Here is a 26010-nt window from a genome sequence, read left to right on the forward strand (position 1 = left end):
CTACAGCTAAGGTCTAAACAGAAATATATTCTCTACTTGCCTTGAGATTTTTTAAAGCAATCATTTATAAGGATTGCATAAACATCAGTTAGCAGAGGAAGATCAAACTTTATTGAAACTGCTTGCATACAAAATATATTGCACTATAACCAAACAAATGTCAACATAAAATCCAATCTGTTGTAGCTAATATGTACAGAGAATATTGCCCAAGAGCAGTTACATTACAAGGTCAGTCTACCTCGGTTAATTATCTACAGTATTTTAAACCAAACAGCTTACAGATGATGTGTGCAAGGTACCAATTTCTGTTTTCAAATACTATACATTCCCAAAATAAATAACTAGAAATCAACATTAATGTTTGGCAATACTTTTTAAGACATTTTTATATTTGTTAAATCATGTGCAGTTTGTTGCCATTTTTAGTATTCTCACCTGTATGCAAGGAAAACAGTGAATGTAGGAAGCAGAGAAACAAAACTCACAAAATACATCAGAGGCAAGGTCAAGTTTGTACAATTCTGTACATAATGAGTGGCTCTCATTCTGGAGTAATTTGATTAAAAAAAATGGATTAAAACGGAGGTACTTATATAGCTGTGCCTATTAAGCTTAACGTGTGATGAAAAATAAAAGAAAGCACAGCTCCTCCCACTACTTCCCACCCTTCCCTAGTGTACCACTATACTTTGGATCAAATTCTGCATCTCATTCCAATGGGCTGGTAATTCAGACCTTGTACCTCAAAGTATGATGGATTTGTTCCAACCACAGCATCTCCAGTTACTACACCAGGACTTTTCAGGACGGTGATTTTCTTTCTACCTCTCCTGAGATAGTCCCCAAATTAAAATAACAATGCAGAACTTTTTGGGAGGATGAAAAACATTAGCGCTTTAAACTGGTCATCTGGCCAAACAGCAGGCACACATTACTAGATGTGAACAAATTACTTTTGTTCCCTCAGTAACAATGAGTTGTATTTTTTTGTTGTTGCTTCTTTTTCTCATTTTTTTTTTCCTTTAAGTTCTCCACAACGTAAAGTTTTTTTTTAGTTTTTTTTTAAAAAAAATCTATACTGCCTACAAAGAAAAAGTTACAACCCCTTTTTCAGTAACACTATTCGCCAAATCTTCAGTGCAAAATAAATTTCCTATTCTTATAACTGCCTAACCCAATGTTTATGTAAGGAAAAAATTATGGAAAGCATGCACTTGTCTATAAAGTACTAACATCTGACAAAGATTGCTACATATATTTTACATTTAGTGTTACCAACTCATCTTCCCTGAATTCTGCATCCAAATATAGTATTCCTACCTGCCAAGATATAAAAAAGGCACAGATCATACAACTTTTTTTGCTAATGAAAATGACAACTGTTACATCACACATATTTCAGGGTCCACTAAAATACTGAAAAAGGTGGACCAGAACGTGACACAGGACATAAAACGACATAGCATTTCATGAAGAACTTGTAAGTTAGATTGAAAACAGAAGCCAATTTGATTACTGCAAACACTATTTATTCTGAGAATTGAAATTGAGCAGTGATTTTGACCCAGTGTGTTAAAATGGTACAACTGAACAGAAAGTTTACCAATGCACAGCTCAGTATTTTTAAAACAAATAAAAAAGGTTCTTTAATTGTTTGAAGTGCAATATGTACTTGAAAGCGATTTTCGGAAATTCAGGTATTTTTTATGCAAATATTTTAATAACTTTTTATTCTGAAAACAACTGCATACTGTTGATGTTAAAAAAAGGCTAACAGAGAACATATGTTCATTTCATGCCCTGCGCCATCTTGCCTACTATTTGTCTTTGGCCTAACAAGTTTCTCTAATGTGGAATAGGAATTACTGAACAGTATAGGAAATATGACTTCAGACTTATGCAGTTTAGGGTACTCCGTTCACCAGCGGCTGTTGGCCATCTGCGTTGTCCGCTTTCTCTTTCTTCTGATTACGTTCTTTACCTGTGCGCAGCCGGCTGCCTTCACTGGAGGTATTCTGTAATGTTTTAGTGTGAACACTCCTTTCATTATTGCAGTCAATTCTGATCTGGAACAAGTCAGAGTTATACAAAGCATTCTCCTCCTTTTGTCTACCCCTTACGTACTTGCAACCTTTGCAGCCAGGAAGGAGAGCTTTTTATTAAAGTCAGAAAAATAGTGCCAGATCCTTAAGGCTTTGTTAAAGACACCTAGCTGAAAACAGGCACCACATGATTATGTTTGTTTGAAAAAGCCATGTTCCTTGAAACACACACAAAAAAAAGCCACCTCACACTCTAGACTACCTAGCCTTTGAAAGGCGTTCCCTGCACTCACACCCTCCTGAGAGCGGAAGAAAAAAAGTGTATGTGCAAGAAGAAGTTGAAGAACTTTCAGCACATGTAACTCTGAAACATCATTTCATTTTTAAAAATTCAAGGTTTGAGTTGTATAGAAGTATTTTGAAAAAAAAGAGTTCTAGAAAAGTCATGAAATGGTATCAACAATAAAAAGTCACCTACCCACTCACCTTTTGAACCTGAAAAAAAGTCACTGAATCCACCAAAAAGACTGACATGACTGTTATAAATAGCCACATTTTATAAACACTCAAATAAGCATTAAATGTTTCTAACTTGTAGGAGGTAATCCCTTAGTACTACTTCTAGCTTATTACTTAAAATACTCCAAGAAGGTTTTATGATTTGATTTGTCAGGTTTCAAGCATATTTCAGTACTAACTTAAAACAAATTACCTCTAAATCTCAGAGTAACTGAAAAAAAATTATGACTGATGATTTTCTTTCTTTCTTTTTCCCCAGTATCAACATTTGCCTTCATTTACTTCATCCTCCTTTACCTACTTAAAGTAGGTAACAGCTTATTAACAATAAAGTCAATTGCTGATTAGCCAAAAAGATTCATCTGAATCTCATCAGAACTCCCTGTAACACCATGCAAAAGGTGGCAACTACTCATTTTCTCCTCCCAGTGTAACTCATCCTATGCAGTAAGAGATGGTTGAAGGTCTGCACGTTGCACACAAAGCGAGAACAGTTTCTGTTTAGGGAAACTTCAAGTATATACCTAACTTTGCCCGGTGAAATGCACTTAAAAAACTGTACCAGTATCCTTATAAAAATCTAAGTACTTCCAATATGTGACTTGAACTGTTTCTTCATTTGCATACTTAATTTCTCTGGAGATTATGGCTGCAATACACATACCTTTCTGCTTAAGCATCCTTTTTCCTCAGTTACAGTGCTCGTATTGAAAAGATAAAAACAAGAGTAGACAACATCTCAAAGAAAAAAAGAATTATAGCCTAATGATTATAAAGAACACAATAAAGCTGCCTAGTAAAACCTCAGGGCTCAGGAGCAGAGTTTTAATCCAAGGGAAAACTAAGCTCAGGAAATAAGCTCTAAACTATCAGTCAATTCGTGGTCAGTTTGAGCTAAAAAAAAAAAAATAAAAATCAAACAATGCCACTTAGTACTTTCAGAGACTGATAGCAAAACAAAGACCTCCAAAGCAGCCTTCGCATTAGGTAGCTGCATCTTGATGTATCAGGTAGCATGAATGCTAAAAAATACAGAACACCGCTATTCTCGTAAACACGATTAGAAAATGAGGAACCACAAGGCTCCCATGTCGGCTGCTGTTCTGAAGAATCTACTGTTAGTATATAACGATCATGAAATTTTAACCACTGCATAGTTCTAAGAAGATAAAAATTACCAGTAGAGATCCATCTGCCGTTCTCCCCTTCGCATCTCTTGAATTACGCTGACGGTTATCTGTTCGTGACTGCTCATCACTTCCTGCAAAAAGAATTAACTATGTTTCTCAATAAGGATGTAGAATTTTATTTAAAAAAAATTACAGTAACAGGTAATTACTCCAAAGTTTCCATCCTAAAGAACATTAAAAAATACCCTCGATAGAACAGCAACAGTTCTTTAAGTATGACTGAAGAATCACCACAGAAGATCTTCTCAGGTGGTAAATCACAGTAGACAAAAACCATAGCACTTAAAACAGTAGAGTTTAAGAAAGACCACTACCTGAAGGCAACTGAAGATGTCTTACCACATGATCAGCCACAGGACAGAAAGACACAATCAACTTAAGTACAATTTAACATATCACAGTCTCTGTAATGACTCTCTAATACTGCATTCCTTTTTTTCTGGAAAAAAAATCTTGTTGAACCAAGCAATATCCATAACTTGAAAAAGCATTTCAAAAAATATGCAAAGTTGTAGAATAATTATTTTAAGTGTATTCAATGAAAAAAATCACACCAGTAAAGACAATTTAACTCCCATGACTTCACCCATTTTACTTTTGTTTCACCTTTTCCACTTGACATGTAAATTCCAAATTTATATAACCCTATTGCATGGAAACCAAATACAAGAAGATGGGAATATAAATGATAGGAATGTGTAAGATTCTAAGACATTTTACATACACTGCCAAAACAGAATTTGATTCCTTGACCTCTGTAAGTAGTGACATAACCCACAAGCATAAGTCAAGACGCATGTTAGGAGAGCAAATTATGAGAAACAATCACAACTAACTCATATAGGGAAGAAACTTGTTATAGAATGCATGAAAGGACCTCAGAATGCCTTCTCAGCAAGTCTCCTTACGACATCAAACTCTGGGCAGTGGCTTACGTACTTGGAGTTTAGGGCTGCCAATTATAAGGACCTCCGTGAGCTGAAGGAATTGGCTGACTGGAAACTCATTAACATTAAAGAGGAACTTAAAGTCCCACAGCTTCTGAGTAACTCCATCCAACAGTGTCTGTTGTAGACAGACTGCCTATACAGCAGCTCCAGAGGAGGAGCTACGGTAGTCTGCTGGACAACAACTCGAATAGACATAAGCATGCTATCACAGCAGTGACAGCCAGCTGAATAATGACTTGTGTTACTACGTGTAGTCAGCAAGTCAAAAGAAGGGATTTCCCTTCTGCTCAACATTCAGTACAGTAAGTAAGTGTTTAGCTTAAAGAGACTGACAAAGTGCAGAGAATTCAAAAGAGGGCTTCTGGGAAGGCTAGGGTGTTGAAGTACATTACGTGAAACAAGAGGCTGAGAGAACTTTGCTTAAGAATACCAACACTGACCTTCTCCAGAATTAAGTCTAGATTTACCTTTGAATCCTCCACGACCCCTCCCTCCTTGCCCTCTTGCACCACCTCCACGTCTTCGTCCATCTCCTCTGCGAAGGTAGCTGTCTCGTTCCTCTTCTGCTTGGGCTAATGACCAATCACTAAGTTCATCTCTGTGATCAGATTCTGTTTCAGAAGCATTCGATGCTTCAGAATTAGTTCCTATCAAAAGGATACAAAAAAAATCCAAAGTGTGCCACTGTAGCTCACTATTACAACCGAACAAAAAATACATGCACTTGAAAATTTTAGTTTTCAACAATTTTGGAATTCTTGTTTCCCAATCTCTAACACAGATGTACTTCTCCAGAAAGTCAATACAGGTACGTTCAATAAATCAGAAGTTAAACACATCAGTTTAAGTTGTGCACCACACTTTCATGGTTACTTGGTTTTAATAGTCTTATCAATTATTAGGTCTGTTGTGCAAATGTAGTAAGTCTAGTCAGATTTAAAAGAGACTGAATTCCTGAATTTAACTTGTCCTGTCTCAGCCCACACCCAATACTCCTTTATTAAAAAGGGGAAAAAAAAGGCTAGAAATGTATCAGACTGAAAATACTCTGTAATTTTTGTAGCTAATAGATCACTTTGCTGATAGTTTCATTCTTTATCCCAATCTTACTTTTATATAACACTTCTTAGCCATGTCAGCCTTTATCTTTTTGAAAAAATCATACAGGGGCTTCTACAGAAAAACACTGGTCTTCTGCTACACTGAATGTATTCCTGAATTGTCTTACCAAGCTCATACAGGCCTTTCAGTCAGGACAAACATCAGCAGGCCTTTATTCCGGATACTGAGGTTACAAACAGCTCTGAAGTTAAGATCCCAAAACTATCCATTAATAACTTAAAGTTTAAAAGAACAACCTTATTTTCTTGACTATGCTCTTCTAGTAAAAAAAAACACAAATTGAACTTAATATGAGGTAAGCACTCCTGTAAATTGAACTGCATACAATATCTTTTCTGATTTTATTTTTATTTATACAAAGATATCCTCTTAGAGGGAAATGGAAAACCAAGGCACCACTAAAAACTGGTTAAAATACAGATAAAATAACAATCTCTGCCCTAAACAGTTTATACATACACGTGCTCTTATAGACAGAAGCTATGTGAAAATATTAGCAGTAAATTTCATTTCAGCGTATTTTCTACAGCAAAAAAGCCATTAAATAGTCTTCAAATTTCATTACTTAATATGAATTGAATTTCTCATTGAACACTCATGTTTCCAAAGAATTAACTACTAATAGAACAGGATTCAAGAAAGCAATATCTAATTGGGTACTATGTAAGCACGTTTCTAGTTACCTACCCGAAGCGTAGCCTGGACCACGTCTGCTATGCCCTCTGTTTCTGTAAGGTCGACTACCTCTTCCGAGCCCTGGACCTTCATCAGTCATATATCCTTTTTCTTTATCTGTACGATTTGGTGGCGGCCTAGAAGTAGCTCCGATCTGTCGAAGCTGCTCATCAATCTGCAATCTTTCCAAACGTAGCTGGTCCACCTCCTATGGAAACACAAGCATAACAAAGTCAGACATAACCATATGTGATGATCCAACTGTATTTATCAGGACAAAACCAGAAGTGTTTCTGATGATAATCTATTTCATTCTTCGAGAATAATCTGTTGTATAGTTATGAAAATGTTAAATACACAGTGAAATTTGCATCTTTTATTTTTTAATACAGTAATATCCATTCATACCGTCCCAACAACAGCATGGTGTAAACTTCAGGTAAGATTTCACCACAAGCTTCCTATTCTTGCATACAGAAACATGAAAATTAAACAATTATGATATAATAGCATGGTATCATATAAATGCCTGGACGTTATACTGTTGTTAAATTCTAGCTAACTATAACAGTATCAGGGACATAAAAAAGCATCAAAGCATACAACACAAAGTGCTGTAACTCAGACACAGAAAGACAGTTTTGGCACATGGAACTTCTGAACACATGTAACAACTAGAAAAGATACACAAACAGGAGCTATCGACAGCAACACGCTTAGAAAGCACTTCTGTTATACACTGAGAAGTTGCCTAGTTAATATCAACAGCTGGTAGCAACCTTTATTCTCTCTCATTTGTTTTTTTTCTTTTTATTTTATTATTTTTTTTTTTTATTTTTTTTTTTTTCCCCTTTTTTTTTTTTTTTTTCCCCTCCTTTTTTCTTTCTAAATTGAGAAATCTATTTACGAAACCCAAAAAAGTTTCAACTCCACCAGAGAACAACTGAGGTTGGAAGGCATCTTTGAGGCTCACCTACTCCAATTAGGACACTGTCAAGCCCCTTCAATACTTAGAGAAATGGGATTTCTCTCTTCCTTGTATTTGAGATTGATTTTTCTTCTGTTTCTTACTCCATTGCTTGTGCAATGTATTTTTATTCCACCCTTTCGATAGTCAATTCTTTCAAAAAATAAACAAGCCAAAAACCAAACCAAGAACCAAGACCAAAAAACCACTGCGGCTTTTACAATAAGCCTTTTTAGATTGACTGGATAGAATATCAATTTTTCAAAAGCCTTTGGGGCCCGAACAGATTTTGTTTATCATCCTCCTCTTACCTTAAGTATTAGAAAAATTACAGTAGCAGAAAAGCAGTTTCATCCTCACCTTTAAATAATTAAGATGATAATCCAGAAGAACAGTTGCGTTAGTGATGCTATCCTTGGTTCCAACAAATACAAATGGTACCATTCCCTAAAACACAGCAGCACAGTAACATTAATCCAATGGTTACTGATTAACCATGAAGTACCAAAGAGAACCTAATGTTTTTATAAACCAGACAAAAACTTTTACAATATGGATAAACATAAATTCAAAATAAGACAACAGTATATTTAAATTTTATGCTGACTAGATCATCTAGACCAAATTCTCCTGATGCTAAAAGCTAACGTTGCTTAAAAAAAAAAAAAAAAAAAACAACTTAGACAACATCCACATTTTTTTCCATATCAAATGAAATAATAAAACATACCATATTTCTTCCCTTCTTTCATAACTAGCATCACCTTTGTTGATCATGTTTGCTCTCACACAGCTACTTTTAAGCTGCAGGTCATTAAAGAAAACTTTCAGCTTTTAAAAAATTAACACTGTCAAACAGCCCCAACTTATCTTTCTTAAGGATTTCTCAATTGGTAAAAGGCAAACCAACACATCAAGCAAGAATTACTAACATATACGCTGTTACCTTTGAAGCATTTTAAGTCATTCATTAGGTAACTGGAAGAAAGTAGAGCTAGAGTTGAAGTTGTAATGCCTGGAATTACAACCTTTTCAGATAAAGTACCTGAAGATCAACTTAGGTGATTAACTAGTCCAAGAAATCTGCCTAACGGGGCCCCGAGCACTAAAAACAGCTAAACTTTAGCACTACTGCCCACACAAATACGAGCTAGATTTAAACTACTTGAGACTATCAGTGGCAGCCTCAGAGCAGTAAAAGCTTTACTGTGAACTGAAAAAGTCAAACTAAGTCTTCTAAAGACTCAAGACACTGAAACCTATGTCAGTGCAGACAGAACTTGATCACCCTAACTGAACTTACCTATAACTGAATAAATAAATAATGACTAGGTTACCTCATCACAACCTTTAAGCATGTACTTAACTTCCACCATACATACAGTTGTTAAACTGCATTTGAAACAGATTTGCTTTTGCCCCCATACTCCTTCAGCTGAGAGTGACCGAAGATGCTCTTAAAAAGCAAAACAATAAGTACATTCATAGCTTGCTGAAGCTCCCTGAAATGACAGTGACAGAACTATAATATTTCTATTTTTTTTAAATGGGCAAATGACCCATTAGATTTTATACATCTGCACTAAATATACTGCAAGGAAAAAAATGCATACAATTCTTTTATTCTAGGAAGCCTCAATACTAACACTAGATTTAACAAGGATTAGAAATCCGTTAGCCACTGGCATGTTCAACTGAAATATAAAACTTAAAAGTACGCCAGATAATATGAGTATTTAATAATTAAGGTTTTTTTTAAACATAAAAAAACAACAGAATAGGCATTAACCACTTCATAGTATAAGCTTAAGTAAAAGACAATTGACTCAAAAACAGCTTAAGAAAAAAGCAGATGCACACTGTCACTTTTAGCCAAGGGGCCTGTGTGTACAAACGACAACTCATAACAATTCAAGCTAGTAATAATGTCAAGCAATTTCAGCCCTACAAAGAATTCAAAGTGCTTCTTTATCAAACCTTATTTCTAGCTTCAAAGCAAAACCAGAGTCTTCCACCTAGTTTCTGAAGTGAATTCTGAGCAACTTATGGGCATAAAAAATTTAGAGACAAATAATACAGCACCACAACAAACATTTCACTTAAAAAATTTCACTTAAAAAAAAAAAAAGTTAAATCTGACAATCCTGATATAAAATTAAGCAAGTTACGAAACCACACACAAAATCCATGGTAAGATCCTGATCCACTTCAGCCTTAAGAGACAAGAACCCAATGCTGTATTCAGATTCAAAACCAGACTACAGTTCTGCACAAAAAGCAAGCCTGCAACATTTGTCTCTGCACCCTGGAAGACTAGTATACATTCTTTTCTAATATGACATAAAAATAAGTTTACAAGGACCAACTCTTCTCTGCCACGCTTTGACCTGAGGAGAAAGAAATACCCACATTATAGTCAGAACTTCACCTTACCATTATGAAGATAGAAGGAAGAATCTATGTTATCACTGGGCAGAATACAACCATCAGATAACAAAGCAATCACATTAAATGAAAACATACCTCTTCTTGTGGAATATTTTTATCATTCTCAGCCTCAATTCTCACTCTTACAACACCAGATTTGTCCACTATCTCCTGAATCAGTTTTCCGTTTTTTCCTATTACTTTCCCTACAAAAAGGACACACAAAACATTCAATTCTCAGGGCTTTTCCCTAAGGATTGAGAATATTATTATTCTGTAAAACCAAATCATTTAGTTAACAGTGAAAGAACTTATCAAAACAGCTTGATACTCCGTGACACATTTAACAGGAACACAGAATCTTATGACTGTTGAAAAGCCTACAACTTAACCTTTTTTTACAGGACATCATTGAAATGAAGGCAGTAAATATTGAGTGCATAACAGCTGAAACAATTAATCCCTGGAGAGCAAATTAAACTTTTCTTTTAATCACACAGGACATCGTTCTTATTATTCAAAGCTAAACTAAATTTTCACTTCTGTTTCTTTTTTTGTTTTAAAACCATGAAATTTTAAACCCTAAATATTTGTAGAAAATATGACAAAAACAGCTACTAAGATCTTCTTGACCACAAGTCAAAAGCTTCTTTTGAGTAACTTATACCAAAGAGGTGTAATGGAGTAATAGTTCCCTAACAAACAAAACAGCAAAAAAAAAAAAAACCTTGGTGGCAAATTAAAAAAAAAAAAAAAAAGTCAAACCAAAACACAAAAATGAACATTAAGTTATAAAAAATGTATTTCTTAAAAACAAATATTAAGTAGAATTCAGCAGCATACATGAAATTCATTAAAAATTATGTATGCATACATACAGTCCATTTTGTAACCTACATTTCAGGTTATTGACTTCTATGAAACCTTTAAAAAGACAACAAAATTTTTTTTTTTTTATAGTTCTGTTTGAAGTTTTTTAAAGGATTATTAGCTAGAAAAAGCAGATGTCAAGTTTTTGTTTTATCTATGGAAAATATAAAGATTTCAGTAATGTAGTAAAAGGGTTTTTGACTTCATAATCCAAACTCATTTGTTTTCTGGCAAATTACTAGAAATCAGTAAGTGAACAAGCACTATTTATTTTGGATATGAGATATGGTTGGTCCAATTATTTATTTTAAGGAATCTAGGCCAAGAAGCAGACTAAAAGTAAAATGCTGCCAAAACCAGAAGTTGTAAACAGAAAATACACAAAGTAAAATAAATTTCAAGTTCAAGTAACAATAGCAGCCTATCATTTCACTTGCCCCCTAGAGGTAACAAGAGGGAATGGGATGAAGAATCTACCCTAAAGCTACTGTTCTACAACTCCAGAGCTGAGTGCCTTAACCAGGCTTCAGTTTATCCTACAGTGCTGCTTCTAACAAACAAAAGCACACCAGAAAAATACAAGACAGTGCAAGAAGTACTTCTCTGTTGTAGAGCTGAAAAAAAAAAAAAATAAATCACAGCATCTTTGAAGGAAGTCATTCAATTCTTAGGCTCAATCAAGAAACTATTCTGCTTTGTATTAAGGGCATCTTTGAACTACAAACCAGCAGGTAATTCCTTACAGAGGACTGAAAAATTCTACACAGAATGGGGGGGAGGGGAGGATGGGCAACAACAACAAAAAAAACATCAAGAAAAGCACCTCGAACTCCAAGGCTTTTTATCACCTGCTCACTAACAACTGCTCACAATAACTTCCAACTTTTTCTTACTCTGCCTCAGTTCTAAAATTAAAAACCTCAGAACTCATTTTTCTTTAACACTAGTCTCTAGTACTAACATACCTACTAAATTTCTTGGGACTTGTATGACATCTTCAGCAAACTCAAGGTAACTTCTCGCCTTCTTCACTGCATCTTGATCCTAAAACACATAGGGTGTATAAGAGAAATGAGATGGGTTTTCCCAAAACATTTATTGGTTTTTTTTTAAATTATTATTATCTGAAAGGTTAAAGAAGGGATCTTACCTCTCCGTAAATATGGAATGTGCAGGTATCTTCATCAAGATCAATGGCAGTCACTCCAGGGACTTTTCTGGCTTGCTGAATATTAGCACCATGAGTGCCAATAGCCAAACCCATTAAGTCTTCACGAACAACAAACTGTTCATGAAATCGTGATGCAAGTTGTCTAGAACTCTGAAAGGAATCCAGATATCTGTAGTTGTAGCAATTAGATCAATGCAACTGGAAAACTATTACAACAAAAACATGATGACAAAAGGGCTGGCACAATAGAGAGGTGCTATAAAAGAAGGGAAGAAGATTGCTCACCTGTATCAGAAGATTTTAGGTTCACAGGGCAAAGCTTCACCAAGAAGGGATCTCCAGGAAGAGATCCTTCCCCGGGAGCAGTCAGCCCTTAAATGACATATAAGAGAGGTGGAACCAGGCTCCATCCCTTCCTGTCTCACAGGTGAACTGCCTACACCTGTGCTCCCACAGCTGACTGGGTCCTTTCCCCAGGTGCTCAGTCGGTGTTTCAGGGGTAACTTAACAGCTACCATACAATAATGATTAAGGAAAACCCTATGATCTGTGTAGAAAACTGCACCATTTCAAGTTAGCGTGAAACAAGAGTTGCTCAATTAAAATTCAGTCCAAAAGCTACAGAGGTAACACCCTATAGATAGATATCCTCTGTGTATAAAAGAAAAAAAAAACAGAAACTGGTGTCTACAGAAGGCAACAAAATTAAGGTAAAACTCCAATACATTGCTTAGATTCAGAGAACGCATTAAAATACTCACCCAGGAAACAATTCTGCCCATTAATCTGAGAACTTCAGAATCAAGACAAAGTCCTATTTCAGCATGGGGATAGCAGTAACTAAGCTATTAAATGAACTCTCAATCATGTGTTTGAGGCTCAGGTGACCTCAAATTAAACACCTGGTAATTGCTTCACAACTCCTATCACTTTTTCGTTAAACTGCTATGGTACAACTAAGCAGTACAGAATGACTTATATCTTAACGAAGGCTTCCTATGTGAAAGAAGACACCAAGAAAAAAGTAATTAAAAATAGTTTTGAAAAAAAAAAAAAAACAAACAACAAAGCATTGCTAGAAAGACAGATAAAAAACACACAAAAAAAACCAAAAAACAAAGAGGTTAAAAATAACACTAATGACCACAGTAAACAATTTTTTGAAGCAGTCCTGAGCTTCCAAGAAAACCACATCAGCAAACTTCAACTCATAGGAGTACACATGAAGCAGTTTCAGTGTTTTTGTAATTGTACTATTATAGCATCCATCACACAGCAGGCAGGAAGAAATGGGAACTGAGGACAACTTTTGAGAACTATTTTGCAGCACGCTGTGGAGTTGGATGGCATGGAAAACATCAGATAGGCAGGAAAGACAGATTTCGACACCATCGTCTTGATAAGAACAACCTGTCAACACTGAGTGCCTCAGGTTACTAGCATGACCAGATCTTAAAGGTGGAAAAAGAAAAAAAAAAAAAGCTCGGTAAATACTGAACTGCATGAACTTCACAACCTGTTAAACAAATGGGGAAGCCGTTAAAGATAGGTGGACATTTCATTAAAAAAAAAAAAAATACCAACCCCATAAAAATATTTTGTTTATGAACACTAAAACAATGATTGATAAATTTCTGCTACATCATCTTCATCTTTTCAAAGAAACAGATTAAGTTTTCTTATTGGATGCCTGTGTTATATGAAACCCAGGCAATCACTAAGTTAACTAGCATATGGAAACAAATCAGTATAAATATGCAAAACAAACATAGTTTATGATAATTAAGTTGCCACACATTTAAATAAAATTACAGTACTTAGATCTACAGAGAAGAGCAAATATAAAACATGTATAAAGTCTCTGTTTACCATAGCAAGGCAACAATAACTTAATGCATCTACAGAAGATATATCATCACAGACAGAAAGTATGAAGTAAAATGGAAACAGTGTTCTGAAAGAAAAATAAAGTTCTATTATCATTCCAGAATCAAGAAATAATTCTATATGTATAATTTTCCTGCAGTGCACTGAAGTGGTGAAGACACAAAGTCACACTTGAAAATTGTCTGGGTGATAACAGCTGTTCAACCTCTTGCAACATGAAACTCTACAGAGGTTAAAAAAAATGTATCTATCTATCAAGGAAATGTCCTAACTGAACTGCTTCTGTTACCTGACCTGGTCAGGTTAAAACTATTAAAACATCACTGTCAGGGAAAATTGGCCACAACAAATATTGGGAAAATATCCAAACATCATGAAATACTCAGGAATCTCTATCTAAAATTTCTTTAACTGTCTTAAAAGAGACCAAGACAGCAAGTATTATCTTGAATGCTTGCACATCTACATTCTGACAGTTAATCCAATAGCTGTTTTACTAGCTGGTGTGTTAAAGACCAACAGATGACAGAAAAAACAGAAAATAGTATGACAAAAATCAATCAGTGGTTAACACAACTACCTATGTGTGTAGAAAAGATGAAATTACATCATTGGTGTCTTCAGCTATGATAGTTCATATGCATTTATATTGCATCTACTGAAGTATCATTAGTTTCTCCAGAAACTATATATTACAAGATGTATTGTATCAAAACACTGCAAAAATCTAACTATTCTCTTTGAATAGATTAGTGAGAAACAGATGTTAACTCTTAGAGGTCATGTCCAAACTGCATTCATAGATAATAAAATACAACCCAGAATATTAAAGTAGATTTCCACGTTTTTTAAAATCTCAAAATAATTAAGCCACACCCAATAGGTAAGGGAAGCAAACAAAAACTGATTTGTTCGGTTATTTTACTTCATTCTCTAAAAGTCATGTTTAAGAAGGAAAGCCATGCAAGAAGCTAATATGCAGAAATGAAAGAAGGTATAAAACACAACAAAGAGAAAGGGAAAAGAAAGAGAGCCTAGGTGTAGTCATCATAGCAGTTTTACCTTTCCTACTCTGAGCTACAGAAGAAAAAACAGTAGCAGACATTCGAAGGTCTATGGCACAGAAAGGAGTTTATTTGATCAAAATAATGAACTATTAATATTGCAGTAAAGCCAGCATTCACTAAATATTTGTTCTGCACACGGATACGTGCAATATATTTGTACACCAATTAGCTTTTCAACAGAAATAATGAATACAATTTTTGCTATCTGGAGTTTTTGAGTTTGGCCAAAATTGTCTTTATACTTCTTAATGGAAACACAAAAAGGATCAGCCAACTTCTATCACACTAATTATAATCATATATACATTTATCTCACAATAACCCTTCACTAAAGTATGTCTCAGGTAGAACAAAGGCTTTCCAAGCAGAGTTGAACAAAATTCTTCAACTTTTCATGGCAGAAAAAAGGTTCACACTTTGAATGAAAGCAAGAATCCCAGATTAGTTAGGGACAGGAATTAATGACAGCGGCTTCTGGTGCACACATCTGTGCACACATCAGGATGAGCTCTGAAAAGGCTGTTGTTCTTCTCACCTCTGAAATAATACTTCACATTTCGTGAGCAACTTACCGCATATGATTGTCAGTTCTTGAAGACAACAAAAAAGGATTACTGAAAAATGACAGTAGGAGTGCTCAAGAAGGAAAATCAGTGAGAAGAAACTGGTTCTTTCTGGGTCTTGAGAATATTCAGACCCAAACTATCTTGGATTACAGCTCTCAGATACAGAAATCAAGAGACTACCAAGAGTAACAGGAACACTTCCTGTAAGCAGTGGTGAGCACACCTAATGGATATAAGAAGCTCCAACTACCACACTACTTCCCACTTAAAGCTAAAACCCCAGTAGATCTAATCCTTTCTGGGGAACAGGGTGGGGAATAATGAAATCTGGCTCAAAAACGACAGAGTTGGTATACATCCATGTAAAACCTATCGTTCAAAGTTTTATCACCCTTCTTTTTACATTCATCAACAAGAAGTTTTTGAAAATGCTGCTATGTTTTTCTGATTTGTAGACATGAGAAAAAAATACAAAGACAGGTAAATTCTGAAAATTCTCTAATTTTCTAATCTACCCCTTCCTTTACCCCCCCCCCCCATGGACAAGTATGAGTCAAACTTCTTGCCAGTCAACACCCACTCTCCAGTTACAGAAATATCAGAAGTTTTATCTGCTCTAAGATAATTTTATCTAGAGACAAACCAATCCCTTTGTACATACTGACAACAGTCTCACCCCCTCCTATAGATTCACCTCTCATTTTCATAGAATCAGAGAATCTTTTGAGTTGGAAGAGACCTTTAAAGGCTATCTAGTCCAACTCCCCTGCTTTTAAAAAAGACTCAGATAGATACATCAGGTGCTCAGAGCCTGATGGGGCTTCCATCACCTCTCTGGGTAACCTCTTCCAGTGCCCCACCACTCTTATTTTAAAAAATTTCTTCCTTATAGTCAATCTAAATCTCCCCTCTTTGAGTTCGAAACAATTTCCTCTTCTTCTATCACATAAGACCCTGCTCAAGAGTCTGCCCCTCCCTTTTTATTGCTTCTCTTTAGATACTGACAGGCTGCTCTCAGGTTTCCCTGGAGCCTTCTCTTCTCCAGGCTGAACAGCCCCAGATCCTTTAGCATGTCATGGCAGGGAGGTATTCCATCCCTCAGCTCGTTTTTGTGGATTCACTCTGGACATGCTCCAACAGTCCACATCTCTCCTGTACTGAGCATGCCCCATCAGGATGGGTGAGGTCTCAGAGCACAGAGCAGAGGTGCAAATCCCCTCCCTCGCCCTGCTGGCTGTGCTGCTTTGGATGCACCCAGGATCCAATTGGTTTTCTGCACTGTGAGGGCACAGTGCTGGTCCACGTCCAGCTGCCATCCCCCAGCACTCCAGGTCCTTTTCGGTGAGACTGTGCTTTATCCTTATATCCCCCAGCTTGTGCTAGTAGTGGGGCTGTCATGACATGTGCGAGACCTTGCACTTGGCTTTGTTTGTTTGGCTATCCACTCAAGGGCTGCGCGTAGAGCAGTCACTACTGAAAACTGAGGCAAAGAAGTTCAATACCTCAGCACTCCGTTTGTTGTTACTAGCCTGTCTGAGCTGCTCACTAGGAAGAGTACGCCCTTCCGGGCTTTCTTTTTCCAGCTGAAGTATCCATAGAAGCCTTTCTTATTCTTCTTTGCACCCCTTGCCAAGCCCAGTCCCAGCTGGCCTCCCTGACCCCACTCCTACACCACACAGCAGCATCCCTATACTCCTTCCACGTTATCTGTCCTGATTCCACTGCCACTACATTTCTTTTGCAAGATCCTGCTCTGGTCTATCTTAGTATCAAGCCACACTCCATCGATTTTCAAAAACATTAAATCAAACCTATCAAATGTGGCACTATCTTTGCAATAATGACTGATTATTTTATGGTTCATACTATGAAGTGCGTGCATATACACATACACATGTATTGATTCTTATTTAATAACACAAAATCCTCTGTGATGGGAAGGACTGGGTGTGAGATTGTAGAGATTGTATAAAAATTAGTATTTGTAAGAACAAGCCTCCTAACTATAAACTTATTACCTACTGTATCAGTAAATAATTATTTTCATCTCCCATTCAAGTCCTATCAGCTATCAACTGTTTGAGAATTATTTTTAAATCCAAAATTACTTCAGAGAATAAAAATCCATACCTCCAGTTGTTTGCTAGCTTCTTCATTTCTCAAAATCAGGGACAACTTAGTGCGAAGACTTCGAAAGTGCATATCTATCAGCATATTTGCCCTCTTCGTTGTTACATCGTTGATTGACTAAATTATTAATAAATAGAAGAATGTTTTATATATGAAATTTTCAAAGAAAACTATTGCATTTGGCATGGTTAGATGTTCTTACTTACTAAAATAATAAGCTGATGGTTTTCGGAATCATATATTACAGAAAAAGCTCCAACTGCCTTTTTGAAGTCCTTATGTGCAGACTCTTTGGCACACCTAAAAATAAAATGCTAAGTTAAAATAATAAACTGCTGCATTTACAGCTTAAAAGATTCCTTTCCTAATACAAAGAATCTTAAACTCATTTATCTACCCATATCCAGTTTCCCCTTGCAATGAAGGTATCATTTCATTTGGACATAATCTACCTTACTTGCTTTACTTTTGTTTCTCTTCATGAGTAGAATGCATTTTTAAGCTTCATGTTAACAAAAAAGCTAAAAATCATTACACGCAGCAAGTCTAAAATTTCAAACGCACTATGCACCAGTATGACAAGTGACTTCACTGTAACTACTGCAGCAACTGTAACAACTTCCTGCTCATCTCACACAATACTTGGCTTCTCCAGACTTCTACTATCTACTCATTATGTAGTGAATTTGTTTGCTGTAACGCAAGCTTTCACAGTTCCAAGTCTAATCTGAATTTATAACTTCTTTCATATTGGGGCAATAACACAGGTCTCTAAAAATAATTCATTCTGAAGCTAAAAGAAGGGAATCACTATTATTCTGCATTTTAGAATTACATTCAGAAAAAAAAAAAATGTCAGTGTTCTGGGAGAAAACTCGTTGTTTATGTACTGCACTATGGGAAGTTTTAATCATTACACAACTACTTGCAGAGCCATCATCAGAAAATCTTATGCCCTACAGTATGTTTTTTATTGCCATTAAATACCAGCTTTGACATTGTCAAATACTCCATCAACAAAGTACCGAACATTTACGGATTATCAATGAAGATGACAGGGAATGGATTCACAGTAATTTAAACATAACAGAACAGCTGTAAGAAAGCAAATGGCAATAAATAAAAATCTTACATCTGTTCTGCACACAAACCTTAAATCCAGCAGAACTAAATTACATTTTAAAGATAATCTTTTATATTTTTGAGCTATGATCATATTCACATTTGTACCTGCTATATTTTTAAATCAATATTTTTAAAATTACTTTAGAGCAATAAGAAGCATTTTTATTCCTTCTTTCCTCAAGCTCAACAAGTTACCAGTGTTTTGAAACAATTTGTAAAGAAATACTTGCACTTACATTTGCCTTAAATCCTCTGGTACTTCCAGTTTGATTTTATGGAAAGTATCTTTCGTTGCAGGTTTGTTAGGGTTCACAGATCTCAAACGCTCGATTGTGACAATTTCGTTGTACGTAGCATCACAGGCTGCATATTCTATTACATAAAACTGATATAAAAATAATAAAATCATCCAAGACACGTTTTATTACAAGAGTAAGAACTACACTACCAAGTTAGAGGCACTTTTGCTAACTCAGAAATGAAATCTGAACTTTTCTAGATCAAAGTTAATGGTAACTGCAACTGTCCTAGCCAAGTAGTTTTTTGAAATCAAAGAGAGAAATACTAAAGTCACTTCGCATCAAAATAAACAAAAGCAACACAAGAAAAAATAAGTATATATTTATATGCATATTCCTACCTCACCCTTTATCATTCTCACTTTAGCCAACCACCAGCAGCAGGGTTCTTTTTCATTTGCCCTGGAATAAACCTGAACAAAATACACACGTTATACAGCTGTAGCCCAAAAGCTGATACAGATTAGTATTAGCATCAGCTCTGCAAAAGACGTGAAGACCAGCACAACATATCAGTATTTACAGTCTCCAATCTAAGAACTAAATAGCATGCACACAGACAGCTGAAATAGCTATTGCAAATATAAGTAGAATATACGACTACTTATAAAAGATCATAGAGATCTACCAGCAATTGTTGCTTCAGTCTTGTGTGCAGTCAAAAAAGAGAAAATTCAGCCTTTTGTATGCTATACAACGCTTCTTACCTGTATGCAGATCTAAGTAGTGGGGGGATGACAGGAGGACACATCTTTACTACTTCAGTACATATATGATATTGGCTGCAACTACATTAATTTTTTGACATTTTCTTATTTTTCAAATCAGAAGTTTTGCTTGCATGCTATTAAGTACTCAAAGCTCTCTTATTTTTTAAAAGAATTAAAAAATTAAATATTATTGCTTTATAGAAAGTTGAAGTTTCAGGAACATGTAATACTAAAATGCAGGCTGCTGCTAGCTTTACAGAGGTATTTACAGATACATCTTTATACTGACTTGTATTTTGCAGGAATACATATAAAGGCTGCTCCAAATGTAATGCCTGCTACTTTGACATCAGAGGTGCAAGCTGGTGGTATGACAGCAGAGGGTGAGCCTTCCTGTCCATATTCTGTTACAGTTTGTTATCGTGTGACAGACCACAGCTGAGAGGCAGTCTGACAGAATGGTGCCTGACAGAGAAGTGTGTATGAAGCAAAGGTATGGAAATGAACTCCTCCACGCAGAAAAAACATCACCCATTGACGTTTATCAGGTGACATCTGCTCGTGCAGATTTTTACGAGCACAGCCTTTGCCCATTGCTGGCAAAAACGCTAATGGTGGCTATGTTGAAAAACTGTGTTTCACAGCTGCGAATTTGCTCTGTCAAATAGTGTCCAGCAGAGGGCCAAAAAGATGATAAAGGGCCTGGAGAATCTCTCTTATGAGGTAAGGCTGAGCAACTTGGGTCTGTCCAGCCTTCAGAAAAGAATACTCAGAGAGGATCTGATCAATAAATAAATATCTAAGGTGCAGGAGGCAAAGGGATGAGGCCAGACTTTTCTAAGTGGTGCATGGACAAGGGGAAATGGCACAGTCTGAAGTACATGAAGTTCTGCACAAATGTGCAGAAGAACTTCTTCACAGTAAGGGTGATGGAGCGCTGGAACAAACAGGTTGTGGAGCCTCCTCCTCTGTGGACATTCAAGAACTTCAAGACCCCCCTGGATGCCCACCTGTGAAACCCGGTCTGGGAGCCTGCTCTGGCAGGGGGGGGTTGGACTTTATGATCTCTAGAGGTCCCTTCCACCCCCTACTATTCTGTGATTCTGACATTGTGCTCTTTATAACTGCTATAGCTTCCATGGAAGTCAACAGAAGGCATTACCTTTGGAGCAACTATATACACATACAGAACTTTCATGTTTTCATTCAGTTTTAAGCTTTGGTAACAAATGACATTATTATTTGCCTATGTAGATAAAAGTTATTATAAAGTCTAAATGTAGTTAAAGAACTATTGTCCAAACTAACATAGCATATATTTCCAAATTACTGAGTTCTGACAAAGAAAGAACCCATAATCAAAGAAAATCTGATCTCATCCATAAATCAGTGTGCACATAATGATATTGTCATACTGTCAAAATACCTTTTGATGGCACGTTTGACATCATTTTCTATTCAGTATTTGGAATCAAAAGAGTTACAACATATAATACAGAGACAAGCCTTCCCTGGCTCGGCTGACATTTTCACCCCAAAATTCTCTCACTTCTCAAGAACAAACTTGATTAACGGTGTATACATACCTCGACTTCATCACTTTCATTTATGTCTTTATTGTAGCCTGCAGGTGGTGGAAACCTCACATCGTGGAATGGTATTTGTCTCTCCGGTTGCCAGCTGCAAACAAAAATACAGGGAATGACCTAAACACTTTCACTTTCTTTTTAAGAAATAAAGAAGTCAGAACTGCGTTGAGAATTCATTCACTTCACGTTTTCACAGTTTTGCAGAGCTTTTGTGCACATACATCAAAATCTTGCTCTTATCTGTACTGTTTTGAAATCTTCCAGTTGTTTTTACAATTCATAGCTACAGGTTTTATCCCCAACATCAAAATGCAGGTTAAAAAATTTCTTAACACTTTTGAACTTTTACTTCAAAAAATCAGTCTCTTCCTTTCGTCTATACCTTACAAGTACAACAATCCAGATTATGTCTGAATTCAGTTTGAATTTTAAGATTCTTTAAGATTCAATATAATTAACATGACAAGAAAAGATTTTTTTTCAACAGTAACCGCAAAACAATTCCTAAAAATACACGACTCCATAACAAAGATACACCAGATAAAATTATATATGTATACACACATACACATATACACACACACATACACACATACCATCTTGGTTTTTAATTCCTGCAGGAAACAAAACCTGAGCTAAGCAATGTAACAGAAGGCTAACTTGCTGTGCCACCAAGTGATGGTAAAAAATTTAAGCTCGGGAAACTGGCATTCATCACCATCTATAAAACAAGTTCTGTAATAATGCAATCAGGAAAATGTATATTAAAATATTCTCATCAGATAGAAGCTGTCGTGGTATCACCGCTTACTTAAACATGGTTGCTATTATCGAAGTCCAGTAAAATATTTTCTAGAACATTCACCTTTTCCTAGTTTCATTCCTTAAAACATTTAAACAATTGAAAGCACAGACAAAACGTTGATAGTAGTTAATCTCTTAATTCTTAACATGTCAGCAGAAGCATACACTATCTTAAGGATGCCACTCTCCACCATCCTAAGTTCTATTTAGCTTCATCAGATTCAAGATAGAAACTCTTAACTCCATATTTGTAGATATAGCAGCAATATACTTACTTGTTTTCAAATGCAACTGTTATCGAATCTTCATGTACATCCTTTACAAATGCCTGTGAAGAAAAAAAAGGTACAATTACAGTATGCCTACAGATGCTTTTAAAGAACAAGCCTCAAACAATGCTTTCCTTCCACAGAAATTAATATTATTCAGCATGTAAATATGTTCTTGAGTCAACCTCCTGCAATTTGCAGTAGACAAATATAAGACACATACTGAAAGCTGATAACCCAGAATTCATGACAGTCAACATGCAGATAGACAGAATGCAACACACACAGCCTTTCTGCTTTTCAGAAATAATGGAAGAGGTCACTAACAAATGACAAAATGATTTTGAATTATGAGATGTGAAATCCAATATATTAAACTTGAGTTATAGCTATCACTTTGTACTTTCTGACAAGAAAACTATAGTTTAGAAATTAAACACGACTACTCTTTAAAAAAATCCCACCTTTTTCACCACAAGGTAAGCCTGAATACTGATCCACCAGAAATCACACATTTCCATTCTGATACAATTCTCATTCACACAGTCAGCAGCCTTAGCACACAAACTTAAGCAAAATGCCCTGCAGCCTTCCTTGTTTTCTTCCAGGCAATGAATAGCAGTTGTGCTGAGTCTCCACCCAACCACCAAGCAGAGTACAGAGTTAAATCTAAGCCTAGAGGGTGCTTTTTTCCATTTATGCTACTGAAATCAATGATCCTTGATATTTCTCAGCTTTATGCTCAAGCTTCCCCATCCACCGAATTCCAAGATGATATTCTACTTAAAAAGCTTTGGGATTCACTAGGGAAGATATTTTTCATAGCCTCAAACAGAGGGTGCATAGCAATGAGGGTTGCAAATATTGCGTTGTTTCCTTCCTTTCAAAAATACCTTTAGAATTACTGAAATAGGCATTAGCAATGTGCTGAGTATTACACTAGCACTTGTCCATGCTTTTCACGCACTTGCAAGGTAGAGGTGGATGAAAGTCCAAGAACAAGAGAAATTACGGAAGTTAATTCTGTCAAAGGCGGTGCATCGCAGTAGTTGAACAAATTCTCAGTAAACTGAAAGTAACTTAGCAGCAGCTTTCTTGTAAATTGTAATTAATGAACTGTAGCACATATCCTTCTCTCCGCTTTTCAAGTTTCCAAGAAAAGAATAGCACATCTTAAGAGTGTTAAGACTCTGTTAGGTATAGCACTTAAGAGTTTTAAAAAAACTCCACCAGTACTTCTTTCATTAAGTATTCTCAAGCACATGCTAAATTGCAGGGACATCTCACAGACCCAAACAAAAGCAGGACCTGATGACCAATATGGAGCTCCAATAACTGATTATGATTAAAGTAAGCAGTACGTATTCACAACTCTCAGTAGAGACATTCTCCACAATAAAGAAGTAGAATGCTAGTTAATAATCTGAAATCAATGCCATCTCTAACAGAAGTCAAAGCAAAGCAACAACAAGAGCAAAAGACTATTTACATCTTGCTCATCTCTCACAATACCATAAGAATAAAGTTTCTGAGAAGTTTATTATGGCTAGCACCCAAAGGATGCTCTCAGGCTCTAATAGTATTTAGATACTTATTTTGAAATTCCAAGATATTCTTTCCAAGGGAGTGGCAAACATAGTTTATGTTTTAATAATATAAAACAGAGTAGATCTAGAATCGTATCTCTGCATCAAGTTGACAGTAGAACAAGAAACTATTTACACAAAAAGGCAACAGAATTCCCAGTTGAACACTTATGTACTGTTTCATATTGCTGTTTCTTCTGCAAGAGAACTCCAGAAAAACATGTATTTCACAGGTACTATGGTAGACCTGATTTGATTTGCAACACTATACATATCAAAGATTCTTTCCACATTTTGTCCAAAACGTTTGCCATGTGCAGCTCTGAATCACCTATTCTTACAGATGGAACAGAAATTGATGCCTTTAATACTTGAAATAACCTTGCAATCACCAGCGAGCGTTTGCTACGACTCCTTCACACCACAGAATGGAAAAGATGGGACTTATTATTAGTAACATTCGAGTACATGAAAAGTACAAGCCATTTTATAAAGGAAATCTAACAGAAACGCTACCAAGAACAAGAATCGCCTTGAAAAAAAATAGTTAAGAGTAACATAATACAGCATTCTGAGAAGTAATTTCTTAATGCTTGATTATCACATTCACAAAACAGCAAAAATTGTTTCTGCTAAAGAAGACTAATAATCCTTTTGGAGAAGTCATCTCCTCTCTAGTCATTGAAACACCAGAAGATGCTCCAATTATCATTCTATTGAAGAGTATGGGTTATGACAGAAATACATGAGTGCTGTAGTTAAAAAACATTCTCATTCAGGCCTGACAGCTCCTAACACCCAAGTCATGCTGAGTAGAAGTTCCTCACTACAGCAACATGAGCAACTAGTGGTACTCATTCTGCAATCTGCCATCAATAAACAAACTAGATAGTCACACAAATGCAAGTTATCAAGCCGAAGACTAATCTAGCACTTATAAAATCTAAAAAAAATGTAAAGCAAATAGTTAATTAAAAGAATATTTAACTAAGGGCAATTATTGTTTTCAATTTAACATCACATCCTCGTTTAAAGACTCTAGAGCTAGTACAGCAGTTGTAGAGATTTTGTCAGTTACTGTCTGTCCCACAATAAAAGAAGGTGTGCTTCATTAGGCTGAAGATGATCTCAATAACGTGCAAAGATTTATAAGTTAGTTATAATAGTGTTCTCACACTTTCCAGCTAATATGCAGGCTCCTCTTAAGGAGATCTTCAACATTGCCTTGGCTTCAACCCAGAAATCTGAACATGCCTGAACCAAATATTTTTGACTGTCAATAAGTAGCATTGGTACAGATGTCTCACTGACTCCAGAGGAATCAGCCACAGGAACAGATAGAATATCTGCTTTTTCCACCAGCTGGGCCAAAAACACTGATGTTACTTATTTGCCCTTTAATTTCTAGCCTTGCTGATCTTACAAACATAAAATTCCTAGCAAAATACCCCAATTCAAAAATACAGCATACACAACACCTCAGTCTACTTCTGTAATGAGCTTTACGCTTAGAAAACAATCAGGCGAAATATATTAATAGCCTAAACATACAGTCCCCTAATTCTACCTAATCAGAGAAAGCTGTCTTTCCTTGTTCCAATCTTGTGACAAAGAAAAAAATCCAATGCCTTGATCAGATCAGTTTTTATAGCCTATATTACAGCATTATATCTATTCTCCACAAGTATAAGAAATTAAACAGAGCTGTATTAAGTAAAAATTAAACACTAAGTTTGTACACCTAAGCATCTGTGCATTTCTAAGTACAAACCATAATGTTTTGAAACATCAAGTTTCGTAAGTAGCTATAAAAAAATTCAACTTAATCATTAAAGCACTTGGAAAGCTGAAAGCAACGTTCAACACAACTGTATTTTTTATTACACACACCACAGAAAACTACACATAATGCTGAAAAGAAGAAACAGATCATTAGCATCACAAGTCAAATCCACAATAACAGGACAGGGCAGTCCCAGATGTCACTGAAGGCAGAGGATAGGTACTCATTTCACACAAATTGCTACCAAAAGCACAGTAAG

At 35.9% G+C, this 26010-nt stretch overlaps 1 protein-coding gene across 2 annotated transcripts in view; it reads right to left on the reverse strand.

Moving 5' to 3' along the window:
- Window positions 1–88: 88 nt before the first annotated feature.
- FMR1 (FMRP translational regulator 1) overlaps window positions 89–26010 on the reverse strand; it is a 30522-nt gene continuing 4600 nt past the window's right edge. The window contains exons 2-15 of one of the 2 annotated variants that reach the window (XM_042825272.1): window positions 22389–22441; window positions 21307–21400; window positions 19352–19423; window positions 18948–19096; window positions 17793–17886; window positions 17587–17703; window positions 11916–12086; window positions 11731–11809; window positions 9992–10101; window positions 7829–7915; window positions 6514–6709; window positions 5172–5351; window positions 3743–3825; window positions 89–2069 (exon numbers count right to left, since the gene is read on the reverse strand). In XM_042825272.1, the coding sequence (XP_042681206.1) occupies window positions 1908–2069; window positions 3743–3825; window positions 5172–5351; window positions 6514–6709; window positions 7829–7915; window positions 9992–10101; window positions 11731–11809; window positions 11916–12086; window positions 17587–17703; window positions 17793–17886; window positions 18948–19096; window positions 19352–19423; window positions 21307–21400; window positions 22389–22441 (1647 nt within the window). In that variant the 3' untranslated portion in view covers window positions 89–1907. The remainder of the gene's footprint in view (window positions 2070–3742; window positions 3826–5171; window positions 5352–6513; window positions 6710–7828; window positions 7916–9991; window positions 10102–11730; window positions 11810–11915; window positions 12087–17586; window positions 17704–17792; window positions 17887–18947; window positions 19097–19351; window positions 19424–21306; window positions 21401–22388; window positions 22442–26010) is intronic. The other variant, XM_042825273.1, reaches the window with a different exon arrangement.

Source organism: Centrocercus urophasianus, unplaced genomic scaffold (genome assembly GCF_019232065.1).
Source record: "Centrocercus urophasianus isolate 14NV4802_14NV808 unplaced genomic scaffold, USGS_Curo_1.0 seq_24, whole genome shotgun sequence".
Classification (NCBI taxonomy): domain Eukaryota; kingdom Metazoa; phylum Chordata; class Aves; order Galliformes; family Phasianidae; genus Centrocercus; species Centrocercus urophasianus.